At 43.9% G+C, this 19,006-nt stretch overlaps 1 protein-coding gene across 1 annotated transcript; it reads right to left on the reverse strand.

The window, feature by feature from the left end:
• Window positions 1-379: 379 nt before the first annotated feature.
• LOC308142612 (uncharacterized protein) lies at window positions 380-18,212 on the reverse strand (the record flags this gene model as incomplete). The annotated part of the gene is made up of 7 exons (XM_080513112.1): window positions 380-529; window positions 4,837-5,497; window positions 7,905-8,071; window positions 9,141-9,254; window positions 13,541-13,654; window positions 15,101-15,220; window positions 18,078-18,212. The coding sequence occupies 7 exons, from the start codon at window positions 18,210-18,212 to the stop codon at window positions 380-382; spliced, it is 1,461 nt and encodes a 486-aa protein (XP_080369238.1).
• Between the last annotated feature and the right edge of the window lie 794 nt (window positions 18,213-19,006).

Raw genomic sequence — 19,006 nt, forward strand, 5'->3', positions numbered from 1 at the left:
ACAAAATAAAACAAGAAGTACAGAAACACACAGATGAAGACAGTCCTGACGGTCGTATCTTTAAAAAACGTCTTCTAATAGCTGCACATTCCAGTAACTTTCCTCACAATTCTCCATCTCTTCTGCTGTCTTGCTCTAAGATGGTTGTACACATTTGCAATATTCATACATAAATGCTGAAATGTTTGAATCCTCCCACCAGGGCCCTCACAACTGTCAAATTATAAATCTGTGTTCAATGATTCACACCTCTACTCTGTTCTGTCCAGGCGCAGCTAGTTTAGGTCTTAGATGAACTGCTCGAAAGAGAAACCCCTTGCAGGCCCCCGAGCTGCGAAATAATCCAGATGACGATGATGATGATGACGAAGCTCGCCTTTCATTTGGCCATCTTGCTGCCTCTGGCTGGTCCGATGTTCTGAGCTGCTCTGCCCAGAGCAACCTGTCGGATGGTGGAACCGAACTGCAGCGAGCTCACAGTTTCTACCACGTCGGCTGCGTCCGGGCTCACATTGATGAACACGCAACACTGCAGAGGAGAGGAGTCAGAGAGGGGAGGGGTCATAGAGGATGAGGTGTTAGAGAGGGGAGGGGTCAGAGAGGGGAGGGGTCAGAGAGGGGAGGAGTCATAGAGGGGAGAGGTCACAGAGGATGAGGTGTTAGAGAGGGGAGGAGTCATAGAGGGGAGAGGTCACAGAGGATGAGGTGTTAGAGAGGGGAGGGGTCAGAGAGGGGAGGAGTCATAGAGGGGAGAGGTCAGAGAGAATGAGGTGTTAGAGAGGGGAGGGGTCAGAGAGGGGAGGGGTCAGAGAGGGGAGGGGTCAGAGAGGATGAGGTGTTAGAGAGGGGAGGAGTCATAGAGGGGAGAGGTCAGAGAGGGGAGGAGTCATAGAGGGGAGAGGTCACAGAGGATGAGGTGTTAGAGAGGGGAGGAGTCATAGAGGGGAGAGGTCAGAGAGAACGAGGTGTTAGAGGGGGAGGGGTCAGAGAGGGGAGGGGTCAGAGAGGGGAGGGGTCAGAGAGGATGAGGTGTTAGAGAGGGGAGGAGTCATAGAGGGGAGAGGTCAGAGAGGACGAGGTGTTAGAGAGGGGAGGAGTAAGAGAGCATATTCCTCCTCTAACATCAGATTATAGAGCATCTTCCTCCTCTAATCCAGATTATAGAGCATCTTCCTCGAACATCAGATTACAGAGCATCTTCCTCGAACATCAGTTAATAGAGCATCTTACTCTTCTGATCCAGATTATAGAGCATCTTCCTCCTCTAATCCAGATTATAGAGCATCTTCCTCGAACATCAGATTATGGAGCGTCTTCCTCTAACAGATTATACAGCATCTTCCTCCTCTAATCCAGATTATAGAACATCTTCCTCCTCTAACATCAGATTATGAATGAATATAAAATTTATTTAAAAGGGACAATGTACAGTTAAAACATAAATGTTGCCATTTGATGCACTATACCAGATTGTAGCTTTAAGCTAATTTGCATCTGTAGTCCCTTGGCAGGTCACAAAAATACAACACAGTAACAAGACAGATTAAACAGTATACAGGGATAAAACACCACAACAACGTGGCTACACATGTCTGCGTGCAACTCCCCCCACCTCCCTCATCCCACCCACGCCCACACCCACACACACAAAAAGAAGTCTACGGACCAAACTAGTGGTTGCAGAGCTGAGCAGCTTTTAACAGATTTTTGAGGTTGGATTTGAAGACTCTGAGAGAGCTACTGCCCCTTACGGCGTCAGGTAAGGTATTCCACTGGTTTGTGGCTCTTACAGAAAAAGCAGATTGCCCCGCTACAGTGCGGCGAAATGGTATGGTACAATCTCGTATGGAGGATATTCTAGTGGATCTGATGGAATTTGACGAGCGAGCGTGGATAAAAACACATAATGGCTGTGGGGCCAAACCATTTAAAATTTTATAGACCATACACAAATTGGTGACTAACCTAAAATTCTCAAAGCTCAATAACTCATGTTTCTCAAGTATCCTACAATGATGATAACGAATTGGCTTTTTGTCCAGTGTTTTTAAAGTTTGTTTGTATAAAGACTCCAGAGGTCTCAGAGTAGATTCACCAGCCTGCCCCCAGCAGGTGATACAATATGACATGCGGGACAGAATCATGGCGTGCATAAATATCTTGGCTGCATCCAGAGAGAGACAATTTCTGATGTGTTTAAAATTAACTAAATTGTATTTTATGGTTTTAACCATTTTTTTGACATGTTTCTTAAAATTTAAATTTGGATCCAGAAACACGCCAAGATATTTAAATTCAGTAACTATATCAATTCGTTCACCTTTAATGAGAATCTCAACATCAGGGATTTGTACCATGGTTTTAGAAAAAAACATACATTTTGTTTTGTTTACATTTAAACTCAAACATGATTGATCAAGCCAAAGAGTGATTCTCTCCAGTGCAGTTGTTAACTTAGCAGCTGCTAAGTCAGCTGTTTTAGCATGTACATGAACAACAGTGTCATCTGCGTACATCTGCAGATCGACATCAGCACACTGTTCAGCAAGATCATTAATATAAAGACTAAATAATAAAGGACCTAATACAGATCCTTGTGGGACTCCCATAGTACATGTCCTGTAACTGGATTGTGCATCACAGACTTTAACACATTGCCTCCTGTTTGATAAATATGATGACATCCAAGCCAGAGCTCTAGGCGAAAAATTCAATTTAGAAAGTTTTGATATTAAGACACTGTGGTTAACTGTATCAAATGCTTTACACAGGTCTAAAAATACAGCACCAACTACTCCTCCTTTATCAAGCCGTGATTTAATTTGCTCTATTAAATGTAAGGAGGCAGTCTCGGTTGAATGGTTCGCTCTAAAACCAAATTGCATACAATGTAGACCAAAATTGCTGGTGTTAAGAAATGAGGTCAGTTGTTCAATGACAACCTTTTCAGCAATTTTTGAAAATACTGGCAGTATGCTTATAGGTCGATAGTTACTAGCTTCAAGGCGGTCTCCAGATTTAAAAACAGGTGTGACAATGGCACATTTCCAGTCCTCAGGAAAAAGACTACATTTAAAAGAGAGATTAATTAAGTGAGTGACAGGACAGGATAAAATATCCTTATGTGACTTAACAAACTTGGTGTCAAGAAACCTTCTGGTGCAAAATACATTGAAATGTAAAAAAATTCAATAAAAAACCCTCAATCCAAAGTCCAAAAATCAATGTTTTCTTTGAAATGTTGACCATTTGCTGGATGGTTTGTCCTGATTGGAGCATCTTGAGGACCAGTTTTGGCCCATGAGCCTAATGTTTGATACTACGTCAAAGATATGCGACCTTTGTGGCCAAAGAACCATTTATGACTTTACAACAAATAAAGCTTGTCTTGAGTCTCAAAATACGTTTAACTTTTCAAATCAAGATAACAAGACTTCAGAATTTCAAATAATGAATGTTTAACTATATTTAAGAAAACTGTACTTTATCAATGAAGAGCTGCTGACATTTTATGATTGTATTAACAGTTTTAGCCATTTAACCATTTCCTTTGTTTGGCAGTATGTGATACACGTTTAATATCAGAAACTGCTCAACTACCTTTTTATTTATGAGCCACTTTGTCACTTCAAACGTCATTAAATATAAAACAATACAAATAACTTTGGGAAAGCTATAGGAAGTCCAATAACCGGAGATTGGCGGTTCGAATCCCACTCTATCCAAGTCAGTGTCGTTGCCTTGCCCATGAAGACATGGGCAAGGCACTTTACCCACGTTGCCTCGTATGCATGGGTATGAATGGTGCAAAATGGCAGCCACGCCTCTGTCAGCATGCCCCAGGGCAGCTGTGACTGCAGCGTAGCTTCCCACCACTGGTGGGACTGGCGTGAAGGAATAATGCTTTCTGTATGAGCTTTGAGTCAGCCTGAAAAAAAGCACTATATAAATCCAGGCCATCCTCATCATCATAGGGTTAGTTAAGATGTGGGACTGATCTGATGTTGACTCCGGGCGTTTTCCTACATCATGGTGTACGTCTTCCCCGAGCCAGTCTACACCACAAACTACGCCACTTCACTAAAACTCAATAAAATTGCAGATGCTTCATAAATATGCTGTGTGTTTTTCTGTTTTCTTTTTCCTTTGTTTCCCTCCCCTTGTGTGTCTATGGTGGGCGGAGTCGACATGTCATGCACTGGAGCTGGGTGGAACACCTGAAAGCTTCATCATCGCCTCCTCCATAAAGCCTCTAGATCGCTCTTCCCTCATTGCCAGATCGTCGGTTTATCAAAGTGGTACTCTGCTCAGCCAGCTCAGCTTTTGGAAAGGAAACCTTTGTGCCCTTTTGGACCTCATTGGTGCTAACTTGGGTTTTTTCCTCCCCTGTTCAGACACGGTGTGTGCTGCCCGAGTTTCAGATCTCCAGTTCTCGACTCCAGCTGCCTGACTCCCACTTGGACTCAAATCGCTCCTGTAGATCCATAGATTCCAATTAAGAACTTTTCTACTCTCTGCAGTCCGACTCCTGTCAGCTTTTGGATCCTACACACACCGCAAGCCATAACAAGAAGACTCTAACCAGCTCTTGGCAGTTGCATCTCGTATTGTGAAGGCAGAAAATAAACATTTGGAGCAGCTGAGTTAGCACAACTTTGTTCATTAGTTTAAACTGCTCTGTAGCTCAGTAGGATTTTACTCCAAGCTGTGCTACATGCTAAATAGTTTCAGGCTCACACACCAGTGATGCTACATGCTACACATGATTAAATTATGGCTGATACATTCATTTAAATCTATGGAATAGTAATTCAATCCGTGGAAACTAGCCGTTACCTGTGTGCTGCTGGAAGTGTAGACTTTGTCAAACTGGAACTTTTTTTTACTTCCTTTCTGAACAAGCACCACTTCCTGGTCGTGGGTGGTCTCGAGACATCTGGAGGTTGTGTCGCTCTTCCTGCAGCGACAGAACACCCGGATGTTTCCCTGCAGCTCCAGTACCTTGTTGTACAGGCTCTTCCTCTCTGCTGCCTCCCTCCTGTAGAGCGATCGCAGCTCCTCCACCTCAGCTGCTCCCTCCAGCTCCACTTTGGTCAACCTCCCTATGGAGCCCTTCAGCTGCTCCAGCTGGTTCCTCATGTCAGCCAGAGCTTGATGGACAGTGGCCTTGAGCTTCTTGTTGGAGACATTCAGTGTACGGGTCAGGTGGCCCACCTGGAGGAGCTGGGCAGGGTCCAGGGTGGGCTGGGAGACCGCTTTGGCTGGAGAGACAGCAGGAGCTCGGCTGTTCAGGAGGGATCTGATCTTCTCTCTTGCTTGCTGCCGGTCAGCTTCCAGCTCAGCCATTCTCTGATTGAGGTGCTGGACAACGTCAGTGAGGTAGCGCACCTCTCCCACCAGGTAGCTGTTCTTCTGGAGGAGACTGTCTGCCTCTTTCTCTTTAATCTGGAGCTTATTCATCAGATCCCCGATGGCACGGTCCCTCTCCAACAGCGCCCTGCTGGGTGGAAGCAAGATGTTCAGGTGCAACATAGAGGCAGACACAAGCAGCAACACCAAACACCGAATTATGTGTTGGTCTTTCTGCGTGAAGTTTGCATGTTCTTCCCTCGGTACTCTGGCTTCCTCCCACAGCTCAACAAGATGCACAGGAGTTTAATTGGTGACCCTAAAAATGCCTGTGTCTGTGGTTGTTTGTCTCTTTGTGTTTACCCCAAGGTGCTTCCAGCCCTCGCTCAGAGTTAGTCTTCATTTTAACACATTAATGATAAAAAAAAATAAATAGCGACACTAGTACCAGCGGTCTGATATTGCACAGCATTCTCATACTTGTTAAAGATCACCAATGCAACCCTGTGAGTATTATGTGATGTCATGGATCAACGGCATCATCAGCAGGCAGACATGAGAGGACTAGAGATGTCAATGGTTTGGAGATTCTTCAATATTAGTATACTTTAACATTAGTATAGTAGTACACTGGAGCTTCAAAGCTGATGGAGGTGTGTGTATCATGGAGGTGGTTCAAGGCAACACATAGCTTTCACATATTGTTTGAGTATAGAGTAAATATTAGACTTAATGGCATTAATAAGTACTTGTATGGACAAGTAGCTACAGTTTAGTACTCATAATTATACTTTTGAAAAAAAATTAGTTTTGGTACATCTCTTCAAAAAATGATTGATTTTTCTCCTTCATAGCCACCGACTGCATAATCAAACTAGCGAACATCAGGAAGACAAAAACACCACGAAATGTGATGAAGAATTTAGTGGTTATTGGTCAAATCACCTGAGAGGACCTCCATGTTGTAAAGTGTGAATTTATGGCGTTCAGTACTCACTTAAGTCAAATGACTCACAATGAACACAATTTCTGTGCTTTGAATTGTTGATTTTGTGAGTTATTTACATTTTGATTGATTGTATGATTTATCACAATTCATTGAAAGCAGATTCACAGCAATTTTGTTCATGTTTTATTTGATTCACTTCCCAATGAACAGCCTACATCATCTATTTGTGCCACTAAATTATTAAGCCCTATTGATGGTGCAAAAAACTAAAACTCGAGTCATGAAGGATTCTCAAATATAGTGTGGCGCTGACAATGTTCAAACAAAAAGAAAAATGTTGACTTTGTTGCACAGAAGTTTGTTATATTTGACACACGAGCACAGAGTGATGTGTATCCCCTCCACGCACCGTGCAATACAACTCCATTCAAAATAAACCAACAAAGAAATAAAAATGAACAAAAACAAACTAGCACACCAACTGGAACACAGAACTATGACACGTAACCATGGCAATGGCCAAGCAAAGTCATGGAAAGCATTTTCTGCCATCCCCAGCATCCAATGGCATTATTATAAGTAAATAGTTGGTGGGGAAAGATTTAATTTCAGGTCTAGTGACAGCACTGACTTTCAAAGTAAAGTGGTTGCTCCACCTTTTAGCCAAATTATAACAGCCACATAGTAAAAAATATTGAAGCCTGAAAATAGCTGATCCCAAAAAAAGTAAAGTAAAAAAAAACATAATTATTGGGAACTGAACCAAGTCAAGACGTTTCACAAATGAAAGTTATACCACTGAACTCCAACCACTCCGACCATAACCCTAGTTTACCACTAGTTACCTTCAGTCTCTCAGCTAAAATAAGAGTTTGAAACTCATACTCGCATATAATTGACCTAATTAATGTTGATTCTCAACTGCTAACAAGCAGATGTTTGTGACGACTCACTCTGGTTCTGTGAAGCAGTGCCTAAATTAGTGCCAACCAATCAGCTCTAAGCATCTAAATGACATTTTAGTGGGGTTTATGGCTTCAAGCCCCACTCGGCATCAAAATCACTTGATCTCAATGAACGGAGCCACAGCCTCAGCACTTACGCTTTACTGCACGCAATACGCACTGCATGGTGAGAGAAGGGCTAGCGGGGATGAGCCCCACTAATGCACTATTGGTGTCGATTAGGAGAAAACAGCCTGAAGCAGCAAGAGTAGAACAACAACCTGGGAGTACTGTCCTCACACAGCAATTATGTGCTATGTAAGAGGAAGTTTTATTCAGACAATAAAATATAGTAAATAATCTTAACGAATTAATAGCATATTTTGCATGAAGTCCTTTCTGATGACACCAGGTGGCGCTCAGCCCCACCTGCCCATAATGACCAGTCACCACTGCCTGCATCGCTCCCTCAGCCTATCATTATGATCGTTTTCTAGTTGAATGTGAAATAAATATGATTTTCCTTCATGATTAGACACAAACTATGAGTCAATTCATATTGTGTTTGTTGGAATTCATATTAAAAAACAACATTATGGCCAAACGTTTAATCACTCATGCTTTTGTAAAACTCAAGTATATGAAAGAGGGTGTGTGTTGACCTAAAGGAGTTGAGGTCAGTGTAGCTGTGATCTCCACTGGGAGGAGCCTGCAGGAGGATCTCTCCAAACATGGCCAGGTAGACAGAGATGACCTCTTCAGGATCATAGTTGCATTGTCTGAGTGCTGCAGTGATCTCCTTCTGGTCCACCAAGCCTGGTAAAGCACTCTGGAATACAAGGTGAAGTGACATTCATGCAGTTCATTAAATTCACCTCAGTGAGTGTCTGGTGTGTGACAGTTTGTGGACTCGACGTGTGACGGTCTACTCCAGTCTGCCACTGAGCACACTTTCTGGGAGGAGGCAGCTTGATTTTGGTGGCTATTTGGGGCATAAACGTGCTTCAAACGTCCACATTTCATTTTTAGAAAGCCTTGACAGAACCTGACAAACCTGCCAGACCTTCTGCAGAATTCCCCAAAATCCCACGGTGCACTGCGTTTTGGGCAAACAGGACTGCCGTGGCTTAGAACATAGTGTAAACCTACCCTTACCAAGAAAAACTAAACCTTGTGTAGCTGATAGTCATACTTTATCTCAGTTTATACTATTATTGTCTTTTGGCACATGTTTCAGGTGTTTTGTGTGTTTGTGGGGCTAAAGAGTGCTGTCAACTTTTATTTTGAAAAGACCGCTTTTACTTTGATATGCTGGGTACTGCTGCGCCATTGCGGAGAGTGAAGGAAAAACCAGGAGAAGGTGAAGACGCACGTGTTGCTGTATTAAGACAAACAGCGAAATTAAGGACCAATTTAAGTGGTCACAAAGTTTGAAGTGTTCAAGGAACATCCGAAGACGAAAGATAATTCCCCCTTTACACAGCACGCAGCCAACGAGGTACTTAATGTATTTTCTGTATTCTACTTTTCCGAGTGTTTCATGTTTATGTTTACTTTGTTGATGTAATCATTAATACTGTGTGGCTGTATGTGTGTATGTTATAGTTTTCACGGTGGATTTGGAGGGATCTTCAAATAAACCAGTACCAATGAAGTCACTTGTGTTGTTCGTGCCTCGAGGGAGTTACACCTTGATTTAAACAGGTAGAAACATTGTTTGGCAGCACCAAACATTTTGGAGACTTTCAGCTGATGTTGTGGGGGTTGAGAGGGACATGAAGTGAGAGAAGGGAAAGATGAGAAGAGACAGAGAGCTACTGTTGCTACTCTCCAAACAGAACTATCAGTTCATTGTGTTCAGGTTTGACGTCACAGAGCAGTATTAGATTAATCCTCACCATGACTCCTTGGACTTGAGCTTCAACGAACTCCACGTTCATCTCCCACTGCAGTGGCAGCAGCAACCAGACTCCCGACTGAGGATCCCAGAACCTGCAAGTATTCAGTCTTTCCTGGAAAACAGAATGGGACATAAGAAACAAGCTGGACATGTTTCTCGAGAAAGTACCATCAACTAAACCCAAATACAACAACTTAAGAATCTCAGACTGAAAATCTACCCTAACAATCAGGGCTCTTTGAAATGAAATGCATAGAATACAATTATATTCACAACATAAAATTAACTCCTACAACTTTGCTGATATCCTTTACTTTGGTTCTCCCCCTTGCCCTTTTTGACAGCTCATATAAATAATATGTTAAGATTGCGAGTCTTCCAATGTCAGAACAGTTTTTGTTTTTGCAACAGGAGAAGACTAAGAGGCTCCCCATGTAGCTGCTTTATTAGCAGTTTGCGTGGCTGCCGTACACGACCGGGTGGGAGTGCTCAAAGAGAGAGAGAGAGAGAGAGAGTGGGGGGTTGGGGGATGGATGGGGGACAACATAAAATACTCTGGTTAGTGCTACATCTATTATTTACAGTTATCACACTGATCTAAATATTTTCTACCTGTTGTGAGGTTAAGCCAGCCTAAGCAGCTCTTTCTAGACAGTAACATGATTTTCTAGATTAAACCAACATGAGCAGCTCTATCTAGACAGTAACATGATTTTCTAGATTAAACCAGCCTGAGCAGCTCTATCTAGACCAGGGGTCTCAAACTCAACTTACCTTGGGGCCGCTGGAGGTAGAGTCTGGGTGAGGCTGGGCCGCATCACAAAAAAAAGGCTGCATCACAAAAAAAGGCTTCAAGTATTCCAAAAAAAAGATCAACTGATCCAATCTTCTCAATCTTAACAAGTCAGAACATGTAGAACACGAACAGTTCTTCAGAACATAGGCTTCATTTACTTCCTTCTACTCCTTGCTACCAGAGAGTTGGCAGCGCTTCCTCTCACACAGCTGAGCCACATTTGGCTTGAGGGAGGAGGCAACTGAGACCCTCAGTGTAGCTTTAAGGTGCTCATCTTTAAGTCTGGACCTGAACTTTGACTTATTGAAGTTCATTGCGGAGAAGAGCTTTTCACACAGAGGTGCTGCCAAAAAGGCACATGGTCCACTTGAACATCCTGGAAAGCTCAGGCAAGGTGGGGGGCAGTTTTCTCAAAAATTGTTCAAGCTCCACTGTTTTTCCACTCACCTCCCTGAACTTGGCTTTGAGTTCAGTATTACACTGCAGGTCAATTAGCTCCATCTGCAGGACAGGGGGGGCATCCTCCACATTAAAGGAGAAGGGGTCAGTAAAAATGCTCTGACACTGTCATATGCAACACTGACAAGCTGGCCCTGGCCTTGTAGCTTCTTGTTCAGTACATTCAGCTCCTGTGTGATGTCAACAAGAAAAGCTAAGTCCATTAGCCATTTAGGGTCACTTAGCACAGGAACAGTCATCCCATCCTTCTCCATGTAGGCTTTCACTTGTGCCCTCAACTCAAAAAACCTCTTCAAGACCTTCCCCCTGCTGAGCCAACGTACCTCGGTGAAGTAGAGCACGTCCTCATATTCTGACTCTATTTCGACCAAAAAGTCGCGGAACTGCCGGTGATTTAAAGCCCTGGATCTGATATGGTTGATGAATTTAACGACGTCAGACATCACATTGTCAAACCTCAGGATTTTGCTGCAAAGGGCCTGCTGATGGATAATGCAGTGCAGAGCAATGGCATCTTCCACACCCTCCTCTTCCAGTTTTCTTCGAACAAGTGCTACAAGTCCGTTTTTCCTCCCTGTCATTGATGGCGCTCCATCGGTAGTTATTCCAGCCAAACACTTCCATTGTAAGCCGGCATCCTTAATGCAATCACACAGCTGGCGGAATATCTCCTGACCGGTGGTCTGGCCTGCATTGCAACCACTGTGAGCAACTCCTCCGTAACTTCAAAATTGTTATCAACACCACGGATATATATTGCGAGCTGTGCCGTGTCAGTGACGTCTGTGCTCTCATCAAGAGCGAGTGAGTAAGAATGGAAATGTTTAGCTTTCTCACGCAGTTGATCATAAATGTTACCAGACATGTCAGAAATGCGCTCTGCCACTGTGTTGGCTGAAAAGCTAAACTGAGCCTTTTTTTCCGGGCAGACTATACTTGCAGCCTGTAACATGCATTGTTTGATGAACTCGCCGTCTTTGAACGGCTTTCCTGCTTTAGCGATCATCTCTCTCACCATGTAGCTAGCTTTGACAGCCGCTTCATTCTCTTTGCTGGCTTTCTTGAAAAAATCTTGTTGCCTCAGTAGACATGTTTTAAGTTTGGCGACCCGGTCCTCTCGCTCATCTCCCAGGTATTTTGCATACTCCTCAGCGTGTTTAGTTGAGTAATGACGTTTAATGTTATACTCCTTGTGCACCGCAACTTTATCCGTGCATATTAGACACGTTGGGATGCCCCTGTGCTCAACAAAAAAATATTGCAGCTCCCACTTCTCCTGAAATTGTCTGTGCTCATCGCCAACTTTTCTCTTCACGACAGGTTTTGAAAAAGACATGGCTGGGGCTAAATAAAACCGTATAGCATTAGTTGACAAGATATTTTACTTCCAATCGTTCATCCAAACATTTTAAAGTGATTTGCGCTGTTCTCGCGAGCCTGAGCTACGGGAGCCCACAGGTGTTAAAAAATATAAAACCCCCAGATGCGTGCGAGAAAAAAATGCGCGGGCCGCACTAACACAAAGCTTTGATTAGAAGCAGAGGGCCACAAAATATTGACCCGAGGGCCGCAATTGGCCCCCGGGCCGCGAGTCTGAGACCCCTGATCTAGACAGTAACATGATTTTCTAGATTAAACCAACATGAGCAGCTCTATCTAGACAGTAACATGATATCTAGATTAAACCAACATGAGCAGCTCTATCTAGACAGTAACATGATTTTCTAGATTAAACCAACATGAGCAGTTCTATCTAGACAGGAACATGATTTTCTAGATTAAACCAACATGAGCAGTTCTATCTAGACAGTAACATGATTTTCTAGATGAAACCAACATGAGCAGCTCTATCTAGACCAGTGGTTCTCAATTATTTTCTGTCACGCCCCCCCTAGAGGACAGAATTTTTTTCAGCGCCCCCCCCCCCCCCCCCCCATATTGTACTACCATTGAGAACTTGATAATATTTATTTATCCGTATAAACCACTGTATGAGTTGCTGGCACCAGCATTCTGCATACAATCGCCTGATTATCAAAATAAATCTGCTATGGTGTGAGGGTTTTTTGCACCTTGCGATGTGGTGGGCAACTTTGTAAGAGGCTAACAGGGCTTTTTTGTTTACTGATGCCGCGCTGACGAAATGACCGGCTTGTTGGCGATACTCATGGAGTTTACCATGAAAAAACTCCAGTGGCTTACTGACATAACGGGTGTATGGTCTCCAGGTGTATGGTGTATGGTCTCCAGGTGTATGTTGTATGGTCTCCAGGTGCCGTCTTCATTTATTTGGTTTCATGCTCCGCTGCCAGAGTTTTTAGGCATAAAACACAAACGGGTGTTTCCTCGTTTCCGACCGTGTTCACGGTAAACCTAAGGGCGATGTAGCATCGTCATATCTCCTGCTCTTACTAGGTGTATGTTTACTGTCACCTGTTTTCTTTTCCTCTGATGCCTCATCCTTTTTTCTTTTCACTCCTGTCAGAAACTTCTCCTCCTCCTCCTCCGCCAGCTCTGTACACCTGGTTGAACAGGCAGCCTGTTGATTAGTGTGAGCACTGCTGCCACCTAGTGGCTGGAGGCCCTTTTTTTATTGTTCAAGCATGAATAAAGACACTAATACTGAAAGTCGCGCCCGCCTCGCGCCCCCCCTGACACCCCACCACGCCCCCCCAGGGGGGCGCGCCCCACCATTTGAGAAGCACTGATCTAGACAGTAACATGATTTTCTAGATTAAACCAACATGAGCAGCTCTATCTAGACAGTAACATGATTTTCTAGATTAAACCAACATGAGCAGCTCTATCTAAACAGTAACATGATTTTCTAGATTAAACCAACATGAGCAACCCTATCTAGACAATAACATGATTTTCTAGATTTCAGTAAAAGACTTCCTGCTGACAAGCTCACTTTTCTTTTAAATATGGATTTAAAAAAAATATGTTCAGGCTTTCCATTAAACAATGTTTTATCTATTATATGACATTTATATAAATACAGTTTTAACGTTATTTTGCTTTTCTTGTATATTTCAATCTTCTTTCTCTATTATATTTCCTTAATATCCCTGTAAAGCAGTATGGATTACCTTGTATCTGAACAGTACCATAGAAATAAATGTTAGTCTGTCATGACTCACCTCAAACATGTAGGTCATGACTGTTCCTTTGCCCTGAATGTAGAGGCTGCCAGTTCGGTCATCCTTCGCCACAGTTGACTGGTTGCTGCCTGGAGTCTGCAGCTGGTCAGATGTCTGGCAGCACAAAATATGTCGTTATTAAGTTGTGTGATTTCCAGTGTAATGAAGACAAAGATATCGAACTGATGTCGATCCTCAAAGGCCAGTTCTGAATGTCTTGAACCTTTATACTGGCTCAATTCTCCGTCATCATTTGTCTGGACCAGAAGGAAAACATCCTCACACAGCAGAGACAAACACTCTTCACACCCCAGCCTCCCCACAAGATGCCCTGATGGTGCTTCTACACCGAGTCCATCTGGTCCCGAGACTAACTATTCCTGTCCGCCATCTCTCTGTGTGTCTTTCTGCTAAACTGTTAGTAATGCAGCTTCCGATTGTGATTGGATAGACTCCAGCTCCCTGCTGGTCCTTCATGGTGAAACCAGCGTGTATACATGTTGGATAGACAAATGGACTTGAAAATGACTTGAGTGATAATTAGAGATTTTAACAAACTAATCCATGGGGGAAAACGTGGAAAGTCTTTCAATTAATTGTGAAAATGAATGTACGGCCGGCCCAAATTGTGGTGAATGCTATAAAACTACAGTATCCGATTTGGCAACAGCTTTATTTACTTTGGGATGAAATGGATGAGACAGACCTGGTTGATGGTGGCGAGAAAGTGGCCCTGGTTGTACCACTCTTTTGGAAATGGCTGCAGGTTCTGGAAGAAATTAGGATTATACATATTTGTAGGACACCAGGTAATCCACAGTAGCTATCTGAGCTCAGGTCAGTGTGGATGGGATTCATTGGGTTGATGGTAGATTCAAGTAAAGGTCAGAGCAAGCCTCTAACTGCTTTAAAGGCTAAAGTATATGACTGTGTCTACACTATGTATATCACAGTATGTAGTATCTGTCTTTACACTGTGCTGTTGGTGTAGACTGGAGACTAAGGGTCCCAACTTGATGTTAATGAGTGTAACCTTCAGACTTTAATCTGTTAAGCATGTAGCATGTGGCATTGCTGGTGTGTGATCTGAAAGGCGTAAAATCCTCCTGATCCATTGAGCAGTTAAACTATTGACAGACATCAGGCTAACTCTGAAGTTGCTGGTGTTGTACAAACTGTCTTCCTCCTTTTTATATTTTGTTAGAATAGAATTTCTAGTCTGTTTTACTGTTGTTCTCATTAATATCAAAGAACCTCCAGACGTCGCTTGTCCTCTGCTCAACCTGCTGCTGATGTTGCTGACGGACGACATCACGTAGTACTCCCTGGCTGGTATCGGGAATCCTTCCTGAGTATGAGTACTCCGTGCAGTGTCTGCTGTACTACCTGATACTGGATCAATATCAGTGTGTCCTAATCGCAGCCAACTCATCTCCTTCACGGTGATGCTGTGATGGATCACAGCTGATATTCAACATGTGCAATGTGTACAAACAGGGTAAAATGATATGATCCCTGTTTGTAAAAACATTTTTTGGGCTTGGAGTCAGTTGTTTGTACCTGTGACTCGTCAACATAAACTCGGTTCCCGTGATGGCTGAAGCAGCTGTAAAGAATGCCATTGTTGTGCAGGAAACTCTCAAAGTCCAGAGACACTTCTTCAGCCTCTGTTGCTTCTTCCTGACACAGTTCAAGACACAAAGGACAAGGACGGCTCAGCACAGACTGTTTTCCACATGAATAATACAACACGTATGTGTGTAATAACCAATAATGGAATACCACCCAATAATGGGATATATTGGCCTTTGCCGTAATAAAGTAACTTGATCCATTGTAATATTAACAGCATTTTGCCAATAATATAATAACTTATTCCATGATTACAGTAGTCATTACCAATAACCTAATAATTTTGGCCATTCTGAATGTAATATAAGTAAAAACTTGCCAATGATGTAAAGGTTTCTTATAACTGTGATTGAGCAAGCAAGTGTATCCTCAATAATACTTCCCATACGTTGTTTTGTGGAATATTTATACAGGATCGCTTTCAGTAGGCGCACAATCAAAACACAAACACTTCTTGGCTAGAATAAATGCGTCTTTTATTCCCCACCAATCAGTGAACAGCAATACATCACACAGCAATGATAGATCAATCGCTTCCCTCACCCGTGACGCTGATCTGGAGAGCCCACAGACCGGGCATGAGAAATGCTGTGCTGGTCCACGCGAGTGTACGGCTCCGATGGAAGACTCTAACTATTCTCTCCCTTTACTCTATCTTTATAGGGAGGAGCAGCTGCACCGCCCGTGCATCATTGGAGACTGGCCAGGTCTCCAGACGCTCAGGAGTGGGACAGCTGATCTCCCGTTCAAAGAGGAACCATCGCCGGTTTCGCAAACATGTTCCGAAACCGGCGCCTCCCTGTTCTTCTCCGAAACTACTTATGGAGCCAATTATATTAGGATCAAAACATCTTATATAAGCATGAATCGGCAGCCCTCAGTGCTTTTCCACTGTGCAGGGTTTCATAAGGTCTCTGTGCGGACGTGCAAATCTGCACGTACGCGTTATTTCCCTTACATTCCACCCCTAGACCTTATGAAAGCCTTTCCACAGGATAACGTTGCATTTGATCACGACTGAGATTGGTCCAAATTATGTCATGTCCCATAAAAACTATAATATAAGGAGTTCCATATGGTGATGCAAAAAGAACAAACAAAAGATTTCCCCATAAGAATTCAGTGACAATGCGTGCCCAGTCAGGGTCACCACCGACAAGTCGAACATATTGACCAACATACATGTTAATGTAATAAGGTGCGATGAATCTGTCTGCGGAGGGACCGACGGATCCGAATAACATACCATACCGTGCAACAGTTAAACACAGAAATAACAATCACGATGATTAACAAAATGAACAGAGAGGGAAGTGTTAACCTCCGTGCGAGAGGTGATGCTCCTGTAAAAATGTCATACCAGTGTGAGGCAGAATTGTGTTCTACCAACGTTGCCACCGCCTGTACACGTTGGGATGCGATGAGGGTACTGACATGCAGCTGGGTAATATTATGACGATGTTGTTGCACAAGATCAGTTAGGTGCCTTGACCTGTTCATAGCTTTACATGGTAAGGTTGATACCCAAGCGTAATCCTTGCAAATGTTCCCAATATATGTCTGACTTCCTGTGTGATACAGTAAAGTTAGTCAACCTATATGTACGATTATGCCAGTGCCAGAGATAGACCCCTCTAAGGCATCCTGAAAACGGTACATAGGGTAACTGGGAATGAGAAGTCATAGTAGCCAGGCATAGTGTGTGTGGACCTATCTGGTGTATGATATCCCTAGGTGTTTCATGTCTCCAGTTACACGTGGCGTCTCCTTCTTTCAGGCATGGATCCTGGTAGCCCTGCATAAGCATGCAAACTTTCCCTCAATCTGTGTCGTCACAAGTGTCCAAGTCATATGTCGTGTTGGTTGCCATATGTATCCAGCGTCCTTGCGTCTGGAGGAACCAATACCCTGTAGTGGTTATAACGGGTAGGACATAATATTTACACAAAGTGAGAGTGTCAGTTACCCTGTATTGTGTCCAAGTGCCAGAGCACTGTGTGGCATTACATACAGTTTTGTCAGCATTCAGGTGTAACCATACGTCGGAGGAGATGTTCCACATCTCCCGCCATTCATGTGGGTTACCTGTTGTCAAAATCCGTTGAAAACGTTCACATTGAGCATATGCAAACACATGGAACACAGAACAATGAGTGCCATTCAATGAGTTAACAATCGGAGTTAACAATTCCCCTGTGACATTGTGAATGTTGGTAAAGTCAGCATCGCCCTCCGCCCACAGATCTGCCTCCTGCAGTTGACTGCGGGTGATGGAAGGCATCCATTGGCCCACTTTACGAAACCCATCCGCTGTCCATGATCCAGTGTAATGCAGTTTGCTTGCCGTGATTTGTCCGTCAATGGTGTTAGCCATTCCTAGCAGGGTGCCAGAGCCTCCAAGCAGAGTGTCGTACCATGCTCTCTTGGCCCGTGGGCACTTAGGAATGGGAGGAAAGTTCACAGTCCATGTAACAGTTTGATGCACTAACTGCTGTGAGACGTGTATGCATGTGGATGGTGCAGGTACGACATGTACATTTTCATGTTGTACAGTGACAGGTATTCCCCACAATAATGCCCAGAACGGATCAATTCGCCCCATTATATGGGTGGCGTTTCTCCACCAGTACGCAGGGTCCACCACAACGAAGCTAGTATTATCTGTAATGATGCCGTTCTTGCTGCAGTTCTTGGTTTGTGTAGAGTAGAGACACATAGAAGCGTGTGCCGTCACCGTAACGGTGTCCCCCTTGGGCACCATTGGAATGTCTTGCCCATTACGGCACTTTGGACACCGCCATAGAGAGGATGCTTCTATTGTCAACATGTTGCAAGTGTGATTTGCAGGACAAGTGTAGTTATCCTGACTCCGGTTGCTAGCCTCGGCTCTCCACGTCCACCTAACCTGCTGGACTTCCTCCAGGAGTTCCCCGGGAGTTTCCGCCAAGCAACCGGGCGTCGTCACCACCAGGACTGCACCGAGGGCAAGGACGGCGATGACCAAACAGCCGGCACCACCAGGTCTTTGGCCACCATACATCCTCGCGTTGGATTGGTCCTGCAACAATAAAACACGTGATGAATACCCTACCCCTCCCTCACATAACAGTGTGAGGAAGGAACATGTGTCCATTTCTCTTTCCCTTTAAACATTACCGTAACCGTGTTGTCAGGTCCTTGAGCAATAATTTCACCAGGTATGGGTGGACCATTAGGTTGTTTCTCTTTACGCCAGATTTTCCCTCAGGCTGCTTTACTTCTTCCGCCTGGGGAGCTCCATTAGGAGTGACTACAATTTGTGCAACCAGTGAATGTTTGTCAATTACCACTGGTGTCGTTGTCATATTTATACACACCACATGTATTGAACCCGTAAAATCTGAGTGTATTACCCCGGGGGTAACAACCACCCCTTGGAGTGCAACAGCAGTTTTGGGCAACACCTGCGCATGTGTCCCAGGTGGACATTGAATTCCCACCCCCACATCCAGAACCACTGATTGTCCAGGCGGTAATGTAACGGTTTCCATGTTTCTGAGAGGATAACCCGGTTCCCCATGTGTGTCTTTTAAGGGTAACACTGCCTTATCATCCTCTTTCCAAAACCTCACAGGGACAGAGGACATCACAGGATCCTGGCTGACCGACAACATGCGAGCTAACGGGAGTTACACCATCAGCTACCACTCTATTGTTGATCTTTCCCACTGTTTCCTGTAACACCTTTCCCCATCCCCTGAGCGAACCGTCTGGTGTCAGTTTCTTCAAAGTTGACTTGAGTATACCATTCATACGCTTAATTAACCCTGCCGCTTGAGGGTAATATGGTATGTG

This window comes from Blennius ocellaris (assembly GCF_963422515.1).
Source record: "Blennius ocellaris genome assembly, chromosome: 17".
Classification (NCBI taxonomy): domain Eukaryota; kingdom Metazoa; phylum Chordata; class Actinopteri; order Blenniiformes; family Blenniidae; genus Blennius; species Blennius ocellaris.